This window comes from Amblyomma mixtum, chromosome 2, assembly GCF_055824585.1.
Source record: "Amblyomma mixtum isolate Tamu chromosome 2, ASM5582458v1, whole genome shotgun sequence".
NCBI classification, from domain to species: Eukaryota; Metazoa; Arthropoda; class Arachnida; order Ixodida; family Ixodidae; genus Amblyomma; species Amblyomma mixtum.
Genome location: NC_143013.1, coordinates 220,770,167 through 220,788,590, shown reverse-complemented (window position 1 = coordinate 220,788,590; position 18,424 = coordinate 220,770,167). Strand labels below are relative to the sequence as shown.

At 45.5% G+C, this 18,424-nt stretch overlaps 1 protein-coding gene and 1 long non-coding RNA gene across 2 annotated transcripts in view; one reads left to right on the top strand and one right to left on the bottom strand.

Moving 5' to 3' along the window:
• Nucleotides 1–1,301: 1,301 nt before the first annotated feature.
• LOC149362645 (uncharacterized) overlaps nt 1,302–18,424 on the top strand; it is a 44,397-nt gene continuing 27,274 nt past the window's right edge. Inside the window, exon 1 of the long non-coding RNA XR_016289031.1 lies at nt 1,302–4,932. This is a non-coding gene — a long non-coding RNA (uncharacterized LOC149362645). The remainder of the gene's footprint in view (nt 4,933–18,424) is intronic.
• Nucleotides 12,810–13,678, bottom strand: LOC149362646 (uncharacterized). Its single transcript, XM_089567483.1, is given in 2 exon segments — nt 12,810–12,994; nt 12,997–13,678. Coding segments are annotated over 2 exon segments (867 nt in total).

Genomic DNA, 18,424 nt, shown 5'->3' with positions numbered 1-18,424 from the left:
TTCATGAGCAGGTACAAATTTTTAATGAATAATTTCGCTCTTATGACAAAGCCAGGTTGCGTTTTTCCGCATGTGCAGTCTTCACCTAATTTGTATGGCAGGAAAAAAACGAGAGAGGTGGCGAAAAAATATTAATGAACGCGAGCCCATAAACAATGACATTTTAATAAACGATACGGTAATTTGGCAGCGTTTATAGCGCTGTAGACGTCTGAAATGATTAAGCTGCAATATTAAGCTCTTTTCGTTTTTGTGACTTCCTGCAGACACCATTTTTTCTGCAGCTTTTTGAAACCAATAAAAAGCTTTCAGATCACTTCAGATTCAGAACTAAGGGGGGCAGTGTTGTGCAATTTTACACTCACATGCGGCAGTAGTGTTTAGTAGAAAAGTGGCGCTGTGAGAGATGTGTCGCGTGTCTCCATCATTGGGCCGCCTTCCTCTGCTTTGATTTAAAAGGCTCGAAGAATCTGAAGAAGTGACACCCTCTCTGTGCCAGCTTTTTATCTACGACTGTAGCGCGTCGCTCATGCGTGGTCCGCGCATTTTCCCAGCAGTGCTGAGAGAACGCATGCCCGTACAGAATACAGACACATACGAAGAGCATTATACATTCTATGGCGATAAATAGTTACGCGTGTACGGCAGAGAGAAGTTGAGTACTACTGCACTTCGAAAAGCTGTGTAAGCGTCCTCAGTGAACACTACGGACCAATCTGTGCACTGCTTGCTGGAGGAAAGCGCCGTGAATTTGATTTGATTGACTTTAACCTATTAGAAGTTAATAAGTAGTTTTAAGACATTCATACACCAGCAGCCAAAGAGTAGCGTTGAGCAAGGAAAGGCCATGGCGGTATACACTGACTGACGTCGAGTCGCGCACGAACTGTAGGTCCATTGGGGTGCACTTAACGCCCTGTTTGTACAGTCGTCCAGACACCTTTCTAGAGCGCTGGAATGGCACATCGGGGAGTACACTTCTGCCATTTATGAGTGGTCTATGGCAGGAAATCCGGTTATCGTGCATGCGCATTCCGAAAAGTCATGTTTAACTTCTCATGTCTTTAAAAACTGCGAGATAGCGGCGGTTGTCATAAATACACGACAGAGCACTCCGTTCGGTCGCTGTAGACAAGTTTTGCACGACTGTACTCGCTGACGTTGTAAGAAATGAGCAGGAAGCTTGAACAGGAGTACACGCACCTCCACCTAAGTTTAGGCTGCGTACGAATGGCCAGGAACGCAGCGAAATGCAAACTTCATCCACTGACTGTGATTCTGGAATACTGTAAGGAGATAGCGCCACCCAGCGGCGTTCGTGAGGAGAAGACAAAGCACGAGGAGCGCGTGCGGAGGGGAACGCGGGACAGGTCGAAGAGGATTACGTGGCAGAGAAGAGAAGAGCGCGGTGGACGACGGACGTGGACGAGTTCTGCTGGCTCCCCGAGTTGCGGGCTTGGGCCTCAGCCGCAGACGTCCGGGCCACCAGACCTGGACATCCATCGTCGAGAGCCTCAACCACCAGGCCCAGGCGCCACTCTTCTCCGACCATCCGTCAGCTGCTCCACACAGGCCGCTTCTGGCGCCTACGTGACTTTTCCGGGATACCAGACCTGGAAACCGTGCCGGGAGCCCACAGACGCCGACGCTGCGGTAGCGTCGCATCAACATCGGAACGCCAAGAGACTCCTTGACTGCCCGACACCCAGCCAGTCCTCTCCGCTCGTTGCTCAAATAAGACAAGTAGTGTGAACTTTCCTCTTTGATTTTCTTTTCCCTGTATTGTCCGTAAGCACTTTGTTCTGTTCCACCGTGTGTTTCTTTCCCGTGCGTTGCCGCCATGCTCTCTTGTTCCTTTCCTTTTTTCTCGCTCGTATTGAAATTGGTTTCCTTTCCGATAAAAGCCGCCTCGTTTATTGTTTGTACTTTTGTGTTTATTTAAAATAAGACCTGCAATCCCACAGATCCTCACAAATTTGGCGTCCACTACGACAGGACGAGGTCGGTTTTTATTCATTTGCCTGTTGTGTTAATTTAGGAACAATATGAGCGCTTCAGATTTGGTTGCTTTAGGCGAGCGCATGGGCTTGTGCGGCGCGAGCGTGGGTGGAGGACGAGCTTCGTAAGGCACGGGGAGAGAGAGCTGCGGAGCGTGAAGCTGCGAAGCAGAAATTGGAATTAGAGGCACGGAATTTAGAGACGGAGCGTGAAGCTGCTAAGCAGAAATTGGAATTAGAGGCACGGAATTTAGAGACGGAGAAACAGAAATTGGAGTTAGAGGCGCGGAACTTGCAGCTACAAATAAGGCTCATGGAGGGTGGCGCAAATCCTCCGAGTGACCGTGGAGAGCGTAGCGTCGCACCGGCTAGCTCCATTAACCCGCACAGCCTCATACCACAGTTCAATGAAGCGCGGGATGACCTCGATGCCTACTTAAAGAGGTTTGAGCATGTGGCCACGGGGCAGGGTTGGCCAAAAGAAAAGTGGGCAACGGCGTTGAGCTTGTGCCTTGGTGGCGAAGCACTTAGGGTCTTCGGTCGGCTCTCGCCTGAGGATTCCGTGGATTATGACAAAGCGAAGCTTGCCTTGCTTCAGAGGTTTAGGTTCACCGCGGAAGGGTACCGAGAGAAGTTTCGCCAGAGCAAGCCCCAGGATGGAGAAACGGCCTCGCAATATGCTGCCAGATTGTTTAGTTTCTTTGACCGTTGGGTCGAGATGCGGGGAGAAGGCCGCACTTTTGAGGTGGTTCGTGAAATGGTCGTGAGCGAGCAGTTCCTGAACAACTGTCATCCCCGTTTAGCTCTCTTCTTACGTGAACGGGAGGGCAAGACAGTCTGCAAGCTGGCGGAGGCTGCCGATCATTTTCTCGAAGCACAACGGCAAAATAACTTGTTGGTCTTTAAAGAAAAGAGGCAGCACACGATAGGTAAAGCCAAAGACGAGATTTCAGGTCCACAGTCTCGCCTTCGGTGTTTTCTTTGTGACAAGACTGGGCACAAGGCGTCGGATTGTCGGACGAAGCCGAAGCAATTGTATTGCACCTGGTGTCGCAAGGTAGGACATGACGCCCAGTCATGCAGAGCTAAGACACCAGAAGACCGTCAGGCGTCCGCATGTTGCATGACACCTCGGTATTCATGTCCCGATAACCCTGCAGTGGTAACGCGCGTAGAGGGCCAGTTGGGGGAGATGGTCTGTCCTTCCACCCCTGTGGAAACTGCTATGCCCGTGGGGCACGGCGAGGTGTTCGGCCAGCCTGGTTCGGTATTACGGGATACGGGCAGCACCGGCATTGTTGTGCGTGAGTCCCTTGTACCGGCAGCGGCACTTACAGGGAAGCAGGCTACATTATTCTTGGCCAATGGGACCCGTGTAGAAGTTCCGGAAGCGGAGGTGGTGATTTCCTCACCATATTTTTCGGGTAAGGCCATCGCGCGGTGTTTGTCTACACCCCTGTACGACATCATAATAGGCAATGTCCCTGGCGCTAAACCTCCATTCTCGGTTGACCCGCCAGTTCTAACTGATCAGGCAGTTTCCCTAGCCATGACGGGTGCGGTCGATGTTCCTTCCCTTATGGTGACAGCAAAGGTTTCAGAGAATAGTAAAAGCCCCACTCTGAACACACTCCACTTGTCACGGCCGGAGTTTCGCCTGAAACAGGAAGAAGACTCGACTTTAGAGGTGTGTCGCAGGAAGTTGGGGCAAATATTTCGTGGCAAGGGACAGACCGCCCACTTTTTTGAAACAGATGAAGGTGTTCTCTTCCGGACATACCAAGTGTGTCCCGGCCAAGTCGTTGAGCAAGCGGTGGTACCGAAGGACTTACGCACGCAAGTCCTTAAGTTGGCGCATAAGAGTGCATTATCCGGCCATCAAGGAATACGGAAAACAATAGCAAGGGTGCTCAGTGAGTTTTACTGGCCCGGTGTACAGGCTGACATTAAGAGTTATGTCAGATCGTGTGATATGTGTCAGCAGACTGTGTCGAAGGCAAGGGAGAACAGAGTGAATAACATCGTAGGACGGGAACATGTAAAATCAGGGTGGAAACCGAGGTCGGTTTGGAGAAAATGGTTTCACAAAGGAAAACGGAAGTACTAGCCGAAAAAGTTCTCGCGACGGTGAAGTGGTTTGATGTGAACAATGGAATACGGAAGAATGTAGCCCACACCTGTTGTTGGAATTGTTTTTTTTGTTCATGCTTGTTTTTGAATGTCGGCTATCTACTTTTTATGCTTTCCGTGTTTCTTCGCCCTCTATGGACGCTTTACGTTGACTTTCCATGTGCTCTCTGTGCTGTGTGTGCGAAGGTCCGTGAACGCTTCGAACATTGACGGCTGTCGTATTGTGTGTGGTGTGTGGTGTGCGCGCTGTGGTGCGGTGTTCTGTGTTGCGATCATCGAACGCGTCTGGTGTCGCTCTCCTGAAGTCGAGTTCTTTCCCTTGGAAAAAACTTCCGAAGAGGGGGCCTTCTGTAAGGAGATAGCGCCACCCAGCGGCGTTCGTGAGGAGAAGACAAAGCACGAGGAGCGCGTGCGGAGGGGAACGCGGGACAGGTCGAAGAGGATTACGTGGCAGAGAAGAGAAGAGCGCGGTGGACGACGGACGTGGACGAGTTCTGCTGGCTCCCCGAGTTGCGGGCTTGGGCCTCAGCCGCAGACGTCCGGGCCACCAGACCTGGACATCCATCGTCGAGAGCCTCAACCACCAGGCCCAGGCGCCACTCTTCTCCGACCATCCGTCAGCTGCTCCACACAGGCCGCTTCTGGCGCCTACGTGACTTTTCCGGGATACCAGACCTGGAAACCGTGCCGGGAGCCCACAGACGCCGACGCTGCGGTAGCGTCGCATCAACATCGGAACGCCAAGAGACTCCTTGACTGCCCGACACCCAGCCAGTCCTCTCCGCTCGTTGCTCAAATAAAACAAGTAGTGTGAACTTTCCTCTTTGATTTTCTTTTCCCTGTATTGTCCGTAAGCACTTTGTTCTGTTCCACCGTGTGTTTCTTTCCCGTGCGTTGCCGCCATGCTCTCTTGTTCCTTTCCTTTTTTCTCGCTCGTATTGAAATTGGTTTCCTTTCCGATAAAAGCCGCCTCGTTTATTGTTTGTACTTTTGTGTTTATTTAAAATAAGACCTGCAATCCCACAGATCCTCACAAATACCTATACTTTGGCGGAGATTGGAGTGCCATTTTCACTTCTATCAAAATAAAAGACGAAAACACCACGATCCAATCTATGCATTTTCTTACTTGTGTTCGCCACATAAAAAACAAGTTTTTTAAGCTACATTGCTTATTTTATCTTGTCGCGAATAAGCAAGTAGCATTTTCTTATCGGCGATCGGAGCGGCTCTCTGATTCCGCGAAGGAGCAAGATATACAGGAGGACGAAGCAGGCCATTATGCCCCACTTTTTCAAGCCTCACGTGACCTATATTGAACTTCGACATGAGAGGCGTCAGCTTACAATCTTAGCTTAAGGACCGCAAGCAAGGAGGTTTTTTTGAAGAGAGCGGAATTAGCGTGAAGAAAACATGGCTCGAACAAACGGATGTTTCTGAAAAGAGCGCTTCATATATTAGTAACAAGCCCAAACTTCTACACTTCTTAAAACTTTTTGAGACTGTCGTCGTTAGTATTTAGATTTCTCTTCGACATATTATACTAACGGTGCAATCTTTCGCGTGGAATATTCAATAACCAAGTGCATGTGCAGTATGCCACAAATAATAGAAGCGTCCAAAGCCACCAAGCAATAGGCTTGCGTGTCCAGCTGTAAAGAGCAGTTGTTCGTAAAGACCGTCCGTCATGAATATTTCATTCTTCGCTGTCTGTGTGACTCAAATAGATCTTTGATGCATAGCACCGAGGTAGGATGTAATTCTGTGCCTAAAGCATATTTTAATTTATTATATTATATGCTATCGGCGAACGCAAAAATAATTGCATTGGCGTAGCAACGCAGAGTAGCTTATAATAGATTCTGACATTGCTGGGGCTACAAGGTGCACTCCTAAAAGGTGCTTTCGTCGCTGATGTATGTAGCTTTCGCAAAGCTTAGCCAGCCCTGCGGCAGTCATGTGGTCTATTATTAGGCCTGTGGCAGCATTAGCAGCGGCGCCAAAACTGATAACAGCGACCATAGGCAGAGCAAGTAATGGCCGATTTACGTATGTTCCCGTCAGTGAGTTCAGAAATGCTACAACGGCTCTTAGGCTGTCTCGAAGGAAACGAACAGAAAAGAGGACAGCCAAGAAGATGACAGTGTATCTTCCGGTAGTGAACGATAGCCATTCTTGTTGTGTTGGGTCTAATGGCACATAAGCTGCCATGGCTATCATAAATCCGTTTAAGATACCTTGTTTGCATTCCAATACAGAGACGACCTGCGGGCCAGCAGATAGTGGAGGCCAGAAAAGAGAGGAACTTTAGCTGGCCATTACTGCTGTCCTGTAGTACGGACCCATCGCTTCCACAATCTGTCGGACTCTGAATAGCTAGCGTCCATCTAATCATACCTTTAAATTTTGGTGTAGATAAGTTGGGTTGAACCTCTCAAACATGCTTCGGGCTATTAGCTTTGCTGTAGTGGAAGACTAGGATTTAATTTAGGCCACTTGGAGTTCTTTATTGTGCACTTACACCGCACATCACACGAACGATTTTGCATGTTTCCTTCAGCCAAGTGCAGCCACCGAGGCCGTGATTCGATCCTGCATGCATGAAGCAGCCGAATCCGCATCAGGTAACTTTGCACCCTAGGGGCAAATGCACGCTGCCCTGAATATTACGCGGAGCTGTAGTGGCATCTTTACGTTGAACCAGACTGAAGAACCTTAAAAAAACTTTTGTAATTACGAAAGGAAAGGGGGAAAAATCTGAAAAGAAAGTGAATTCAAATGCTAACTCGCTTTGGACCGCAGGAGTACACACTTGATGATATTTGCGAGAGATGGTAAATAATCGAGCTAAGCGAGATATACTATGGGTATACCTTACTATAGCTAGACCATATGGCTAGACCATACTGTGGCTAGACCAGCAACCGAGATTACAAAATAATTGACAGATATGGATGCTTTAAGTAGGTTAGGAGGAAAACATAAAGCTGAGCGCGAGATCCAATTAATCTAGTGGAGTGGTAGATTACATGTCATGATGAAAAAATGCTAGCGGTAACGGCTGAAAGTCAGCTAGGCAGACGAAGCTGAAGGGTTTGCTGGACCGTAAAACAGCCGTGGTTGATATAAAACAGCAGTAATTTAAGACCATTGCGCAGTAGACCTGCACAGATCACGGTGCTTTTCTGGGGCCACCTGCCGCTGATGGCTGTCATGAAATGAAGTTCCAGCCGCTTGTGGCACTACGCGAAAAAAAAAAAAAACATGCAACGCGCTTGGCTGTTGCTAGAAATATGAGCATTGGTGATTAAGCGAGCCAAGCACGGTGACAGTGGCAATCAAGGGTTGTCCGCTAGCGTAGTCGTATTGGAAGGGTACCGCACGTTTTCCAGCTGATTAATGTTGCTTTTACGAGATGTCACGACTGCCCGCATGCTCAGAGGGCATCTGTTGAATGTTAGCCTCCGACCGTCGTTTTGACATTTGTGTTTCGCTCTGGACCTTTGGCAGCTGCTCTTAGATTTTAAACACTGGGTGCTGACATTTATTAGCGAGGGTCTGGGGCGCATCCTATAGAAGCCGCAGCGCTGTACAGTCCTCTCTAGTAAGCAATTCTCCGTGGAGGCGCAGGTAAGTACAACATTCAGTTCCCTCAAGTATACTTCGACGGAAACTTCACCAGCACAGAAGCTCACCGCTTTTGTGAATTCTTAATTCTGCTAGAAGCAAGTTTTCGATCTGTATAAAAGCTGGGAAAGCGCAAACGCTAAGCTCAAACAGCAACTCTAACCGACCATTCGATGAGAACCTAAATACTATACGCTGAACACTTGTGCAGCTGCGGATTAGAAGCTTGTTTGGGCCGTTATGTTTTATTTTTCCTCTTAGCTAAATCGCGTCCGTTTTGAAACATAAAATGCGCATGTTTCCACGAATTCTCTCTTGAGACACGGCAATTAGAAGTTCATTTATTTTATTGTAAAACGAATAGCAGCCATCGAAAGAAGTTTGGCGTAGTAATAAACTCTCTCTCTAGCGTACTTTAGATAGGATAGGGTATAAAGAGAGATAGATGGAGATAGCATAGGAAGACTGGATTCAGTGCTCGCACTTACTCCTATCGGACTCCCAGGAAGCACATTTTAGGGGATGGAGAAAAAAAAAGTGGGCGCACACGCAATCCAACAGGCGCTAAAGCACTTTTAAGAGCTAATTAAAAGCACCCATAACATTCCACCCAGCACAAATGGGCGCACGTTTGAGCAAATCGGCGACTTTAACTTTTCTGTGTGCTTAAAAAAATGTGACAATTTTCTCCATGTTTAACATTTTTCAGCGTGCAGCAGAATATATTTCAATCGTGTTCTATACCGAATTTTCATATCCTAAGCGTCTGAGCAAAATCCGAGACAAAATTATCACTACACGTATCAAGTGGGTATTGTGTTCTAAAACCCAACCTGTTATACTCTACTGAAGATGCGGTCAGTTATTTTATGTTTCACGTTTTGTTGACGACCACTTAAGTTCCATTGCAGCTCACATTTCTCTCTTAATGTCATCGTAGAAAATATTCGGATTAAAAAGATGTGGGAAAGTGCAAGAGAGGCATGTTTTCGGACTGCTTCTGTTTCTTTCATTACAGGAAAAAAAAAACCATGGGCCTAACAACTCTAGTTACAATTCTTATCCTGGTTGTCGCGATAACAGGAAAGAGTAAGTTCCCGGTTTTACTATATGGATGCCACAAAAACAGCGCGCTATTGGAATGGTTACTGTAATATGACATAAATTTAATACCGTAAAGTGCTTGCTAATTCTAAATAAATAATTAAAGGTATAGCCTAAGTAGGCATGCAGAAAGAAACGTTAGGGAATCTGGACAAGGCTGTGTATTTCAAAGAAGTGGGCCTGGAGGCAATGAAGACATGAAGGAGCAAGCACGAGCGCAATAAATTATTCGATTGGCAACTGCAGTCAGTCGGCAAGGCGAGGTTTTACAGAAGCAGCCCGATGTAATATTTATTTACTTCCCCTTTTACCCCACTGTTCCGTCAGGTTGGAGCGTCTCAGGGAGAGCGTGAGATGGTAGCCGAATTTCTTCTAAACCTAAGACTATTTTCAAATATGTAGCCAGGCACCTCAACAGACTACATCAGAGAGCTTTAGCGTAGTGCTATCACGTATCTCCGCCTTACGCGGCTACGTTCAGGCGCCAACAGAGGCCACGCCACTTGTCATGCAAGGCTTGCACTACCAGGATTGTGCCGTTCTCCAAGTCGTCTCAATCCATAATCTGCTCTTCAACCCAATAACTCAGCAGATTGCATTCTTGAAAGTCTCGCTTTGTTGGACAAAACTGCTTTCTTAAATTTGTATACTTGTTCTGGACGTTTTTTTTATGGTCCACCAAAGCAATAATAACAGTCCGTTGAATACTTCTTGAGTTATTTCTGCCACAAAGATTAACACAGGAGTGCAACTGCGGTTAATGTAACGAATATATCTGTACATGTGCGCCACACTTCACACGTTGCCATAGTGGCTGGCTCTACCGCAATTCGCCTCCAGGAACGGCAGTAAGCTTGCCGCTATGCAGCCCGTCTCTGTGTCCAGACAGGGCAAAAACAAGAAGCTGGGCCAAACACACTCCCTCTCTCCTAACGCACACGCGGAGCGACTGCGAGCGCGTGTCAACACAGGTGGATGCCAGATGCACATGCGGGCGTCGATGCGCTCGCCTCATCCTTACGACGCGTGCACGACCGCAGACGGGCAACCAGAAAAGAAACTGTGCACTTCTGGACTCAGAAAAACTCATGCACACTCCACTCCTCTCACCCATCTCCCGTGCCTCGACTCGCGTTACTCCCAGACAGCTTGGAAAACTTACAGCAGAGCCTCCCTCAGTGTGTGCATCAGAAACAGCTGAAAATAGCGAGTAGCATCTCTGCGGAATATCCATTCGACGGATGTGCGAGGAAGATATGACTGAAAAGAAGATTTGGTGTGGCATGTTGGGATGCCAACCTTGTGGCGGTGATCGATGCGACGTGAAATGTATTCTGGGGGTGATATGAAATAGCCGTGAAGCGCAACGTGATGATATAGCTTGTGAAATAGTGTTAGGTGACCAATTTTACGGCGAGATTGTAACGGTGGGAGTGGCATGTTAGATTTCGTGGCTGTGATGCTTGCCGTACGGTTGTAATTTGAAAGAATGAAGCGAACGGAATTATTTTGGAGTAGTTACAAGGAATCATGGGTAGGGTCCCATATTGATGCTGCGTATTCTAGTTTAGGACGTATAAGTGTTTTATAGAGTAAAAGTTTAAGAGGTGAGGGAGCGGGTGAGAAATTGCGACGTAAGTACCCTAACATGCGGTTAGCGTTATTAATAACGTAGTCAATATCAATAGATCATGTTAAATTTTGAGTGATATGAATACCTAGGTACTTGTATGTTTCTACCCAATCAAGAGGAGTGCCATTAAGATAATACGAAGGAAGAGCGCTAGGTGCACGGGAAACACGCAAGGCTTTACATTTACTAATGTTTAATTCCATATTCCATGTAGTGCACCAGTCTGACACCAAAATGAGGTCTGCCTGGAGAGTGTCAGTATAGTTAACATTATTTATTTCCCGAAATATTACACAATCGTCAGCAAAAAGGTGAATGTTAGAAGATGTGGCAGAAGGAAGGTCATTAATATCGATTAAGAATAGGAGTGGTCCAAGGGCCGATCCCTGTGTAACACCAGATAGCACGTTAGCATTCGGTGAATTAGTGTTATTAGCATGCACAAATTGCCAACGGTTAAGGAGGAAAGATTTAATCCAGTCGAAGACGTTAGAATTGAGACTAAAGTGGCTCAATTTATGTTGCAGCAATTTATGACATACCTTATCAAAGGCTTTGGAAAAATAAAAAAAAATGCAGTCAGCACAAGATGAGTTGTGAAGTATGCGGTATAGCTTATCAGTAAAGGCAAGTAATTGAGTTTCACACGAGTATGTTTGACGAAAACCATGTTGCGCAGGTGTGAAAAATGAATTCTGATCGAGAAAGGTAAGGAAATGCTTGAATATGATATGCTCTAGTAACTTGCAGCATGTGCTAGTGAGCGAAATGGGACGAAAGTTTTGAAGGGAGTGCTAACCACCAGACTTGTGAAGTGGACCCACCATCCCAATTTTCCAGTCGTTAGGAAGGCTTGCTGTGTCGAGTGACGGTTGAAAAAGTTTGGTTAGTATAACTGAACTATAAACACAAGTATTTTTTTAGGAATTTAGCGCTAATCGCATCAGAACCAGGTGAAGAATCATTTTTTAAAGATTCAGTTAATTTGGCTACGCCAGGTGGACCGATAGTTATAGGTGACATCGTCGGGAACCTGTGGTGCGGTATGTAAGGAACATTAACACTTGAAATGAAGGAAAAGCTTTCAACGAATGTGTCATTCAGCACGGAAGCACAAAGATCATTGGGGATAAGTTTACCGGAGGCATCTTGTAGTCTAATTAATGGGTCGTTCTCAGGGTGTATAACGTGCCAGAATTTCTTAACACTCGTTTTCAAAATAGTTGGTAATGTGGCAGACAAAAAGTTATTCTTTGTTAGTTTAATCGCGTTGACGTAAGCGTCGGAAGCAGACTTGTACTTCACCCATCGCGCGTTAGATGGTGAAAGCTTCGCGCGGCGGTGTAAACGTTTCTTTTTGTTAGATAATCGTCTGATGTGAGTTGTGCCAAGGTGTTTGTAGATTAGAGGTGACGATGCGCTTAGGGATATACATATCAGTTAGTTCGTGAACCTTCGTTTTGAATGATATCCAGTTTTCCTCGACAGAGTAGCAGTCAGAGTTTGCAATAAAGTAATCAACAAATATGCCCAGTTCATTGTTAATAGCGGCAAAGTTAGCGCGTTTGTAATCTAGAATGATTTTTTTATTTTGTTCGCTTTTGGACGTGGTATATTAATGCAAAAATTGAGCAGAACGTGATCACTAATGCCTGGAAGATATGTTATATCAGTAGCTAACTCTGGATTAGTTGCTAGAATTAGATGAAGAGTGTTCGAAGCGTTATTTAACGTCCTAGTGGCTTTTGTTACTAACTGAGTTAGCGAAAATATGGGGCATAGTTCTAAGAATTCTTTAGCTTGACACGAAGGAGATGAAGAAGGCGGCTGAGCAGTCCACGAAATAGTTGGAAAATTAAAGTCCCCAAGTAGAAAAGTGGTGATGAAGGAAATCGTGCGCGAACAAGATTGATAGAATCGTGAAGTTTGTTAGTGAATGTAGACGAATAAGAAGGAGAACGGTAACAGACGCCAACAATCAATTTAAGATGACCTATCACTATTGACGCAAAAATTAGTTCTAATTCGCTGAAGACTTGGATACATGAAGATGGAATGTCTTTAGAAATAGCAAGTAAAGCACCGCCGCCACATTTGGCCATTCTATCGCAACGATATACCGAGTAGCGATGAGCGTTGTGGAAGATTTCAGAGTCTGATACATGCGTTGGGAGCCAGGTTTCCGTTAGCGCTATAATGTCAGCTGAGCATGTGTCTATGGCAGAAGATAAAGCAGTATGCTTGTTAAGTACGCTTCTGACGTTAGTATAAAGAACGGATATCGACAATGACAACTGTCCACTGCCCCTCGCGATTCCCTACGGTGCAGCGGAAGATCCAGCCACAGAATCCAACCTAGACGATTCGCCACGTGCCGCGATTTCTTCAACAGTGTCCGTGGTAGGGTTACACATGAAGCATTTTTTATTTATGTGCAGCTTGTTATAACATATCTTAAAAGAGCGAGGGCCAGTGTGATTATCTTCGAATTCAAAAAGTTTTTCCGAGCCTAGCGCGTGGCCGGTGAAAAATCTTCACTGATAGTGATGTTATCTGTTTTAAATTGGTTACGAAGGGTTAATATCTTGTCTTTCATTTCAGTGTCAGAAAATTTAGCCATGATTGGTCGACACTTCCCGTCTGTAAAAACACCCAGGCGATGTGCACGTTGAATTGAACACGAGGGACGTACTTCGACAATCTTAGTCAGGGCTTCGAGGAGTTTAGATTCAGTATCTGCCCAAGTTTCTTCCTCATCGGGTATACCCATAACTATTAGATTACTACGTCGCGATCTATCTTCGGCTTCATCAAGGCGCGACTGCAGCAAATCATTTCGAGTACGTTGGTCTTCTACAGATTTCTTTAAAGATGAGAACTCCTGATCCATGGCGTCCAATTTCTTTGCCTTTTCATCGAGTTCATCAAGCCTCTTGTGCATGCCAGCTAACCTTGATTCAATGTTCTTCTGACTACTCCTAATGTCTTTAATATCTGCTGCTAATTCGGCCTGATCTTTCGAGCTTTGCAACGTACGAGAATGTACATCCTTAAGCAGCTTAAACATAACTTTCATCTGTTCAGACGGATTTTCTGGCAGGTTGTCTATGTCAAGGGAGGTCTCGGAGCGAGTCATAGGACCCGGGTTAGATTCAATGTCGCCAGAGCGCAAAAGCAGAAAAATCATTGAAAAGCATTCACAAGCAACATCACAGCACACCCGCGGGCACGGGAACAGAGGGAAACAGCGATCATCGCATTTCCTAGCGTGCAAAGAATAGTGCGTACAAATCTGCACGGTAAAGAAACGAAGCATTGGAGGCATGCCGGTGTCACTGTTCCCGTGCCCACTGAAGGGAAAGCCAGCGTGTTGTCGCTTTAAATCCGGTGTGGGTGGTGATGCCATCGTCGATGACGCTGGACGGGTGTGGACGAGGGATCCGATGAGCAGGAAAGCCTGGCCAGGTGAGAAGCTGAAGTTGTGGGTGAACCGAAGCTCAGATCTTGCAACCACCGGACCAGGGAAAATCAGGAAAAAGGGACGAGTCAGTGCCTGCAGCCGGCGAAGTTGATATGGCGAGCGCCAGCACGGACTGCACGGTAAAGAAGCGAAGCATTGGAGGCATGCCGGTGTCACTGTTCCCGTGCCCACTCCTGTGTCCGTTCCCATGCAAAATTAGAAGCAGCTGTCCGATCAGTCTGTTTTGTAGTTTTGCACATTTAGAATATCCTGATATTTATGTGAGGATTATGAATCGCGTTCCCTGCATGCATGCGCGACTTACAGGTAAGGAAAAGCCCCGTATTTATTGAACCATGTTTGACTTGCAGAACCACATCGGGTCAGGCAACTATGGCTTGTTGCCAGCATTATGCAAATAATTGACGTAAGGTGACCGTTAGTCCTTATATGCAGCACGACATTTATACCAAGCATTAAGGCTGCCTATGTTGTGACCTGTAACCACTAAAAAACTTGCAGGGGAAACCGCACTAAACCATGGTTATGCTCCTGTATGAAGAGTAACTGGGCGATCCTTAAAGGAGCAGCTACTCTTGTTGAGCTTCTCTTAGAAAAGACCGGAATATGGGTGCTTTGAGGCTATCATAACGCTTCCTGTACAAGGATGTTCGTTTCATATTCAAATGGTCTTAGACTTCTATTAATGAGGCGGGCTAGAACTGAAGCCATGTACCAGAGGGCTAGTTGTTAGGGGATGTCACGTTTGCGTCAGCGTCCGCTCAGATTCAGAGGATAAGCTGAGGTGCAGAGTAGGAGCGCTTTAACACTTGCACAGGTTCGCTTGTGCGGGTGGGCAGACAACAGTGAGCGGACAGGGGTGACAAGAGAGCAAGAGACGCAACACGGGGAAGTCAAGATGCAACCGTATGATACATTCAGTGCATTCAAAGTGCAGCTTGTGTCTTCTTCCAAGTAGATTAAACGCTGAACGTAAATTCATATACTCAGCAATGCAAGCTTCCAACCATGCAGTATTTCTGACGAGTGGCGAAATCAGTGTTAGCGACAGCGGGACACTGAAAGTACCGTCAGATGCTGCGAGAGCACCAATGTGAATCTACTGACTAGGATGATTTTCAGTTCTGCAGCTGATATATCACAAGGCTGTGATGACAAAGAGTTTGTTGGTTGAAACACAGGCTTTCTGATAGATGACAGAAGGCTTAGTCTGAATGCCGATATTTGCATGCGGCTCGACAGTTTCAACGCCTTAGCATTTCAGGACGTCAATTCCTTTATTAACATTTTCCGAAAGCGTTGCTGAAGGTCCGCATTCCGCTTTTTGTTTCATTAAAAACTAAAAAGAAAAACCACTGTATGCCGTGGATAACGAGAGATACACTGCATCTTTCTCGCCGTGTTTCCATACTACGCGTTTCCAAGCGCAACGGTGACCCTGCACTTTTGCAACAGTTCAGTGACGCTAAAGACGAACTCCGGGTCAAAGTTCACTCGGCAAAAGATTTTTACTATAGAAATTCCTTGCCGCAATTAATGAAACACAATCCCCGCAAATTTTGGGCATCCATATGGCCACAGAGCTCTAGTCCCAATACCTTCATTATTGATGATAAGCCTGTCTGTGACTCGTTAGCTATAGCTACTAGTTTCAATATATATTTTCAGTCGGTATTTACAATAGATAACCTTGAATACTTTTCCTAGAAACTCTCAATGATCTGTCGATGATGTTTCAATAAGCGCCGAAGGTGTTCTCAACCTCATTCTGCACATAAATGTAAAAAAAAGTAGTGGTCCTGATGATATCTCTAATATATTTCTGCATCGTTACTCTCTTTGGACCAGCCGCTATTTGACTACCATCTTCCAGAAATCGCTATTATCCGCAACCGTCCCCGTAGCGTGGAAGCTTGCAAAAATTATTCCCCTGTTTAAAGCTGGCAGCACCCAAATCTTGTCCAACTATCGCCCCGTTACATTAACTTTACACTCATGCAAATTACTAGAACACATCATTCACAAGCACATTATAGAATTTCTTGAAGCTAACAATATTTTGTGCAAATTTCAGCATGGGTTTCGGCGCGGGCTCAGTACCATTTCAAAACTTGTCGAATTCACGCACGGCATTGCTAGTTTCCTCGAAACCGGCTCGCATATTGACGCTTTATTTATCGACCTATCTAAAGCTTTCGACACCGTTCTCCACAGTAAACTTCTTTGTAAACTTAACGCAATACTCAAAAACCCGTTATTGGTGGACTGGATATCAAGCTTTCTTTCTAATCGTACACAGTATGTTTCTTTCAACCCCTGTTCATCTAAAACGGGTAATATATCACCCGGTGTACCACAAGGATCAGTGCTCGGGCCACTGTTATTCTTATTATACATTAATGATTTGTCAGAAAATATTATTTCTAAAATTGGGTTGTATGCAGACGATTGTGTGATATACAGTTCAATTAACACCCCTGAGGATCATGAGCAACTGAATCAGTCATTCGTGTCTTTCTGCTCATGGTGTGAAACATGGCGAATGCAAATAAATTTTGTAAATCTGTATGAATGTCATTCTGTAATCGCACAATGCCATCTGCTTACACCTACTCATTCAAAGATAACTCTCTGAAACAAGTGTCCGAGTACAGATATTTAGGTCTTCTTTTTTCTTCGAGCTTGTCCTGGTCAAAGCATATTAACACTATATCTAAAAATGCAATGCGGAGGCTCAGGTATCTAAAACGTACACTTTGGGTTGCCCCCCAAGAAACTAAATTGGTAACGTACAAAGCTTTAATTCGTCCACTTTTCGAATATGGGTTAATAATCTGGAATCCTCATAAACACTCCTATATCAGTAAGCTGGAATCCGTCCAAAGGAAAGCAGTACGGTTTAGTTGCCGACGGTATGACAGAAATTTTTCACCTTCATCCACTCTTCCTGCCATAGGCCTTTTCCGGCCGGCTTTGTTCTCGCCGCGACAATGAGTGTTTAAAATATTTTCGCGGTATTGTTAATTCATCCCGCTTTGCTTCATTGTCTGAGTATTTCCAATTGTCAAAACCTTAATTTACAAGGAGCTACCACCCATTGAATGTAACATCCATTCACGCGCGCACTGACGTGTTCAAATTTAGTTTTTTTTTCCATGTGTTATCGAAAGATGGAACTCTTTACCCGATGATGTACGCTCCCTGGAATCAAACTTATTTCTCAACGTTGTTGCAAATCTGTAATTAGTCTGTTGAATTACTGTTCTGTATTTTTAACTGCGGTCACTTTTGAGTATGTTGTCCCTCTCTTCCTTTTCTTTTTTTTCTTCCTCTCACTCCTGCAATAGCCTCCTCGAGGCTGCAGTATATGTAAATACGTAAATAATAAATAAAAGAGAGTATCGCATAGGATAAAATACCTCTGAGCTGGTTTAACTGTCCGTGTACTATGCCAATATTCCGACGGCATCTCTGGTATTTATCTCCTCGCTCAGGTATATGGAGGTTACTTCGCACGAACTCTCTCATCTGCGTTTCGAACTAGACCCCTGACGGTGTTAGAAAAGGTGAGAGCCTTCTACCCCACCATCCCATCAGGCTTTGCCCAGCATCTGGAGAGTAATAACTTTTTTTTGTCAACGGTTAATGTTGAGGAAATTCTTATGTGAGGCTCAATTACTATTAATTACTGATAAACTGCAGCAGAGAAGAAACAACGACATCAAACGAACGCACCGACTAGGACCATGTTGCACTGCCGCACGCCCGCGCATTTTTATCCTACATTCCAGCACTTTTCTCAGTCATTTCCTTATCTTTATGTGCCAGCATCATCGTGCAGGAAAATCAGTTCTTTCTTCGGTAGGTCTCAGATGGCGTGCTGACAAAGTGCTCACCAGAATCCCGGATAGCCCACGCTTCTAAAGTCTGTCGAGTCGGCTTGTCTGTGTTCTTTTCCAGTACGTGCACGTTATGATGGTTGGCTGGGTTTATTAGTTTTACACATATTTCAAATTTCCTGCTGTGCATCAAGCTTGGTGGCTGACTTCGTTGTTACTGCTGCTGCGTGCTCTCTTGTCCGGTCGTTGACACACCTTCCTTTCTGTCAAATGTAATGCTTCCAGTTGAATGGGGGATACGATAAGCAATGCCTTGAATTCATTCGGAGTAATTCGTTTGGTATGCGATTTGGAATTTGCAAGCAGGTAAAGATTAGGAAATGAAATGAAGAGATTGGGGGAATCAAGTTTATAAATATGCGGGCATTTCGAATAAATTTCTGTTCATACTGAAAACTGCGCAAAAAACGAAGACACAGAACGAGAAGGCACAACACGGGCGCAGACTATCAACTGAATTTTTATTCACATGAAGAGGCCTATATACGTATCTTCTACCCACAGTGAGACAAGCACAAAAAACACAACAATCGCGAAAATCAACCCGAAACAC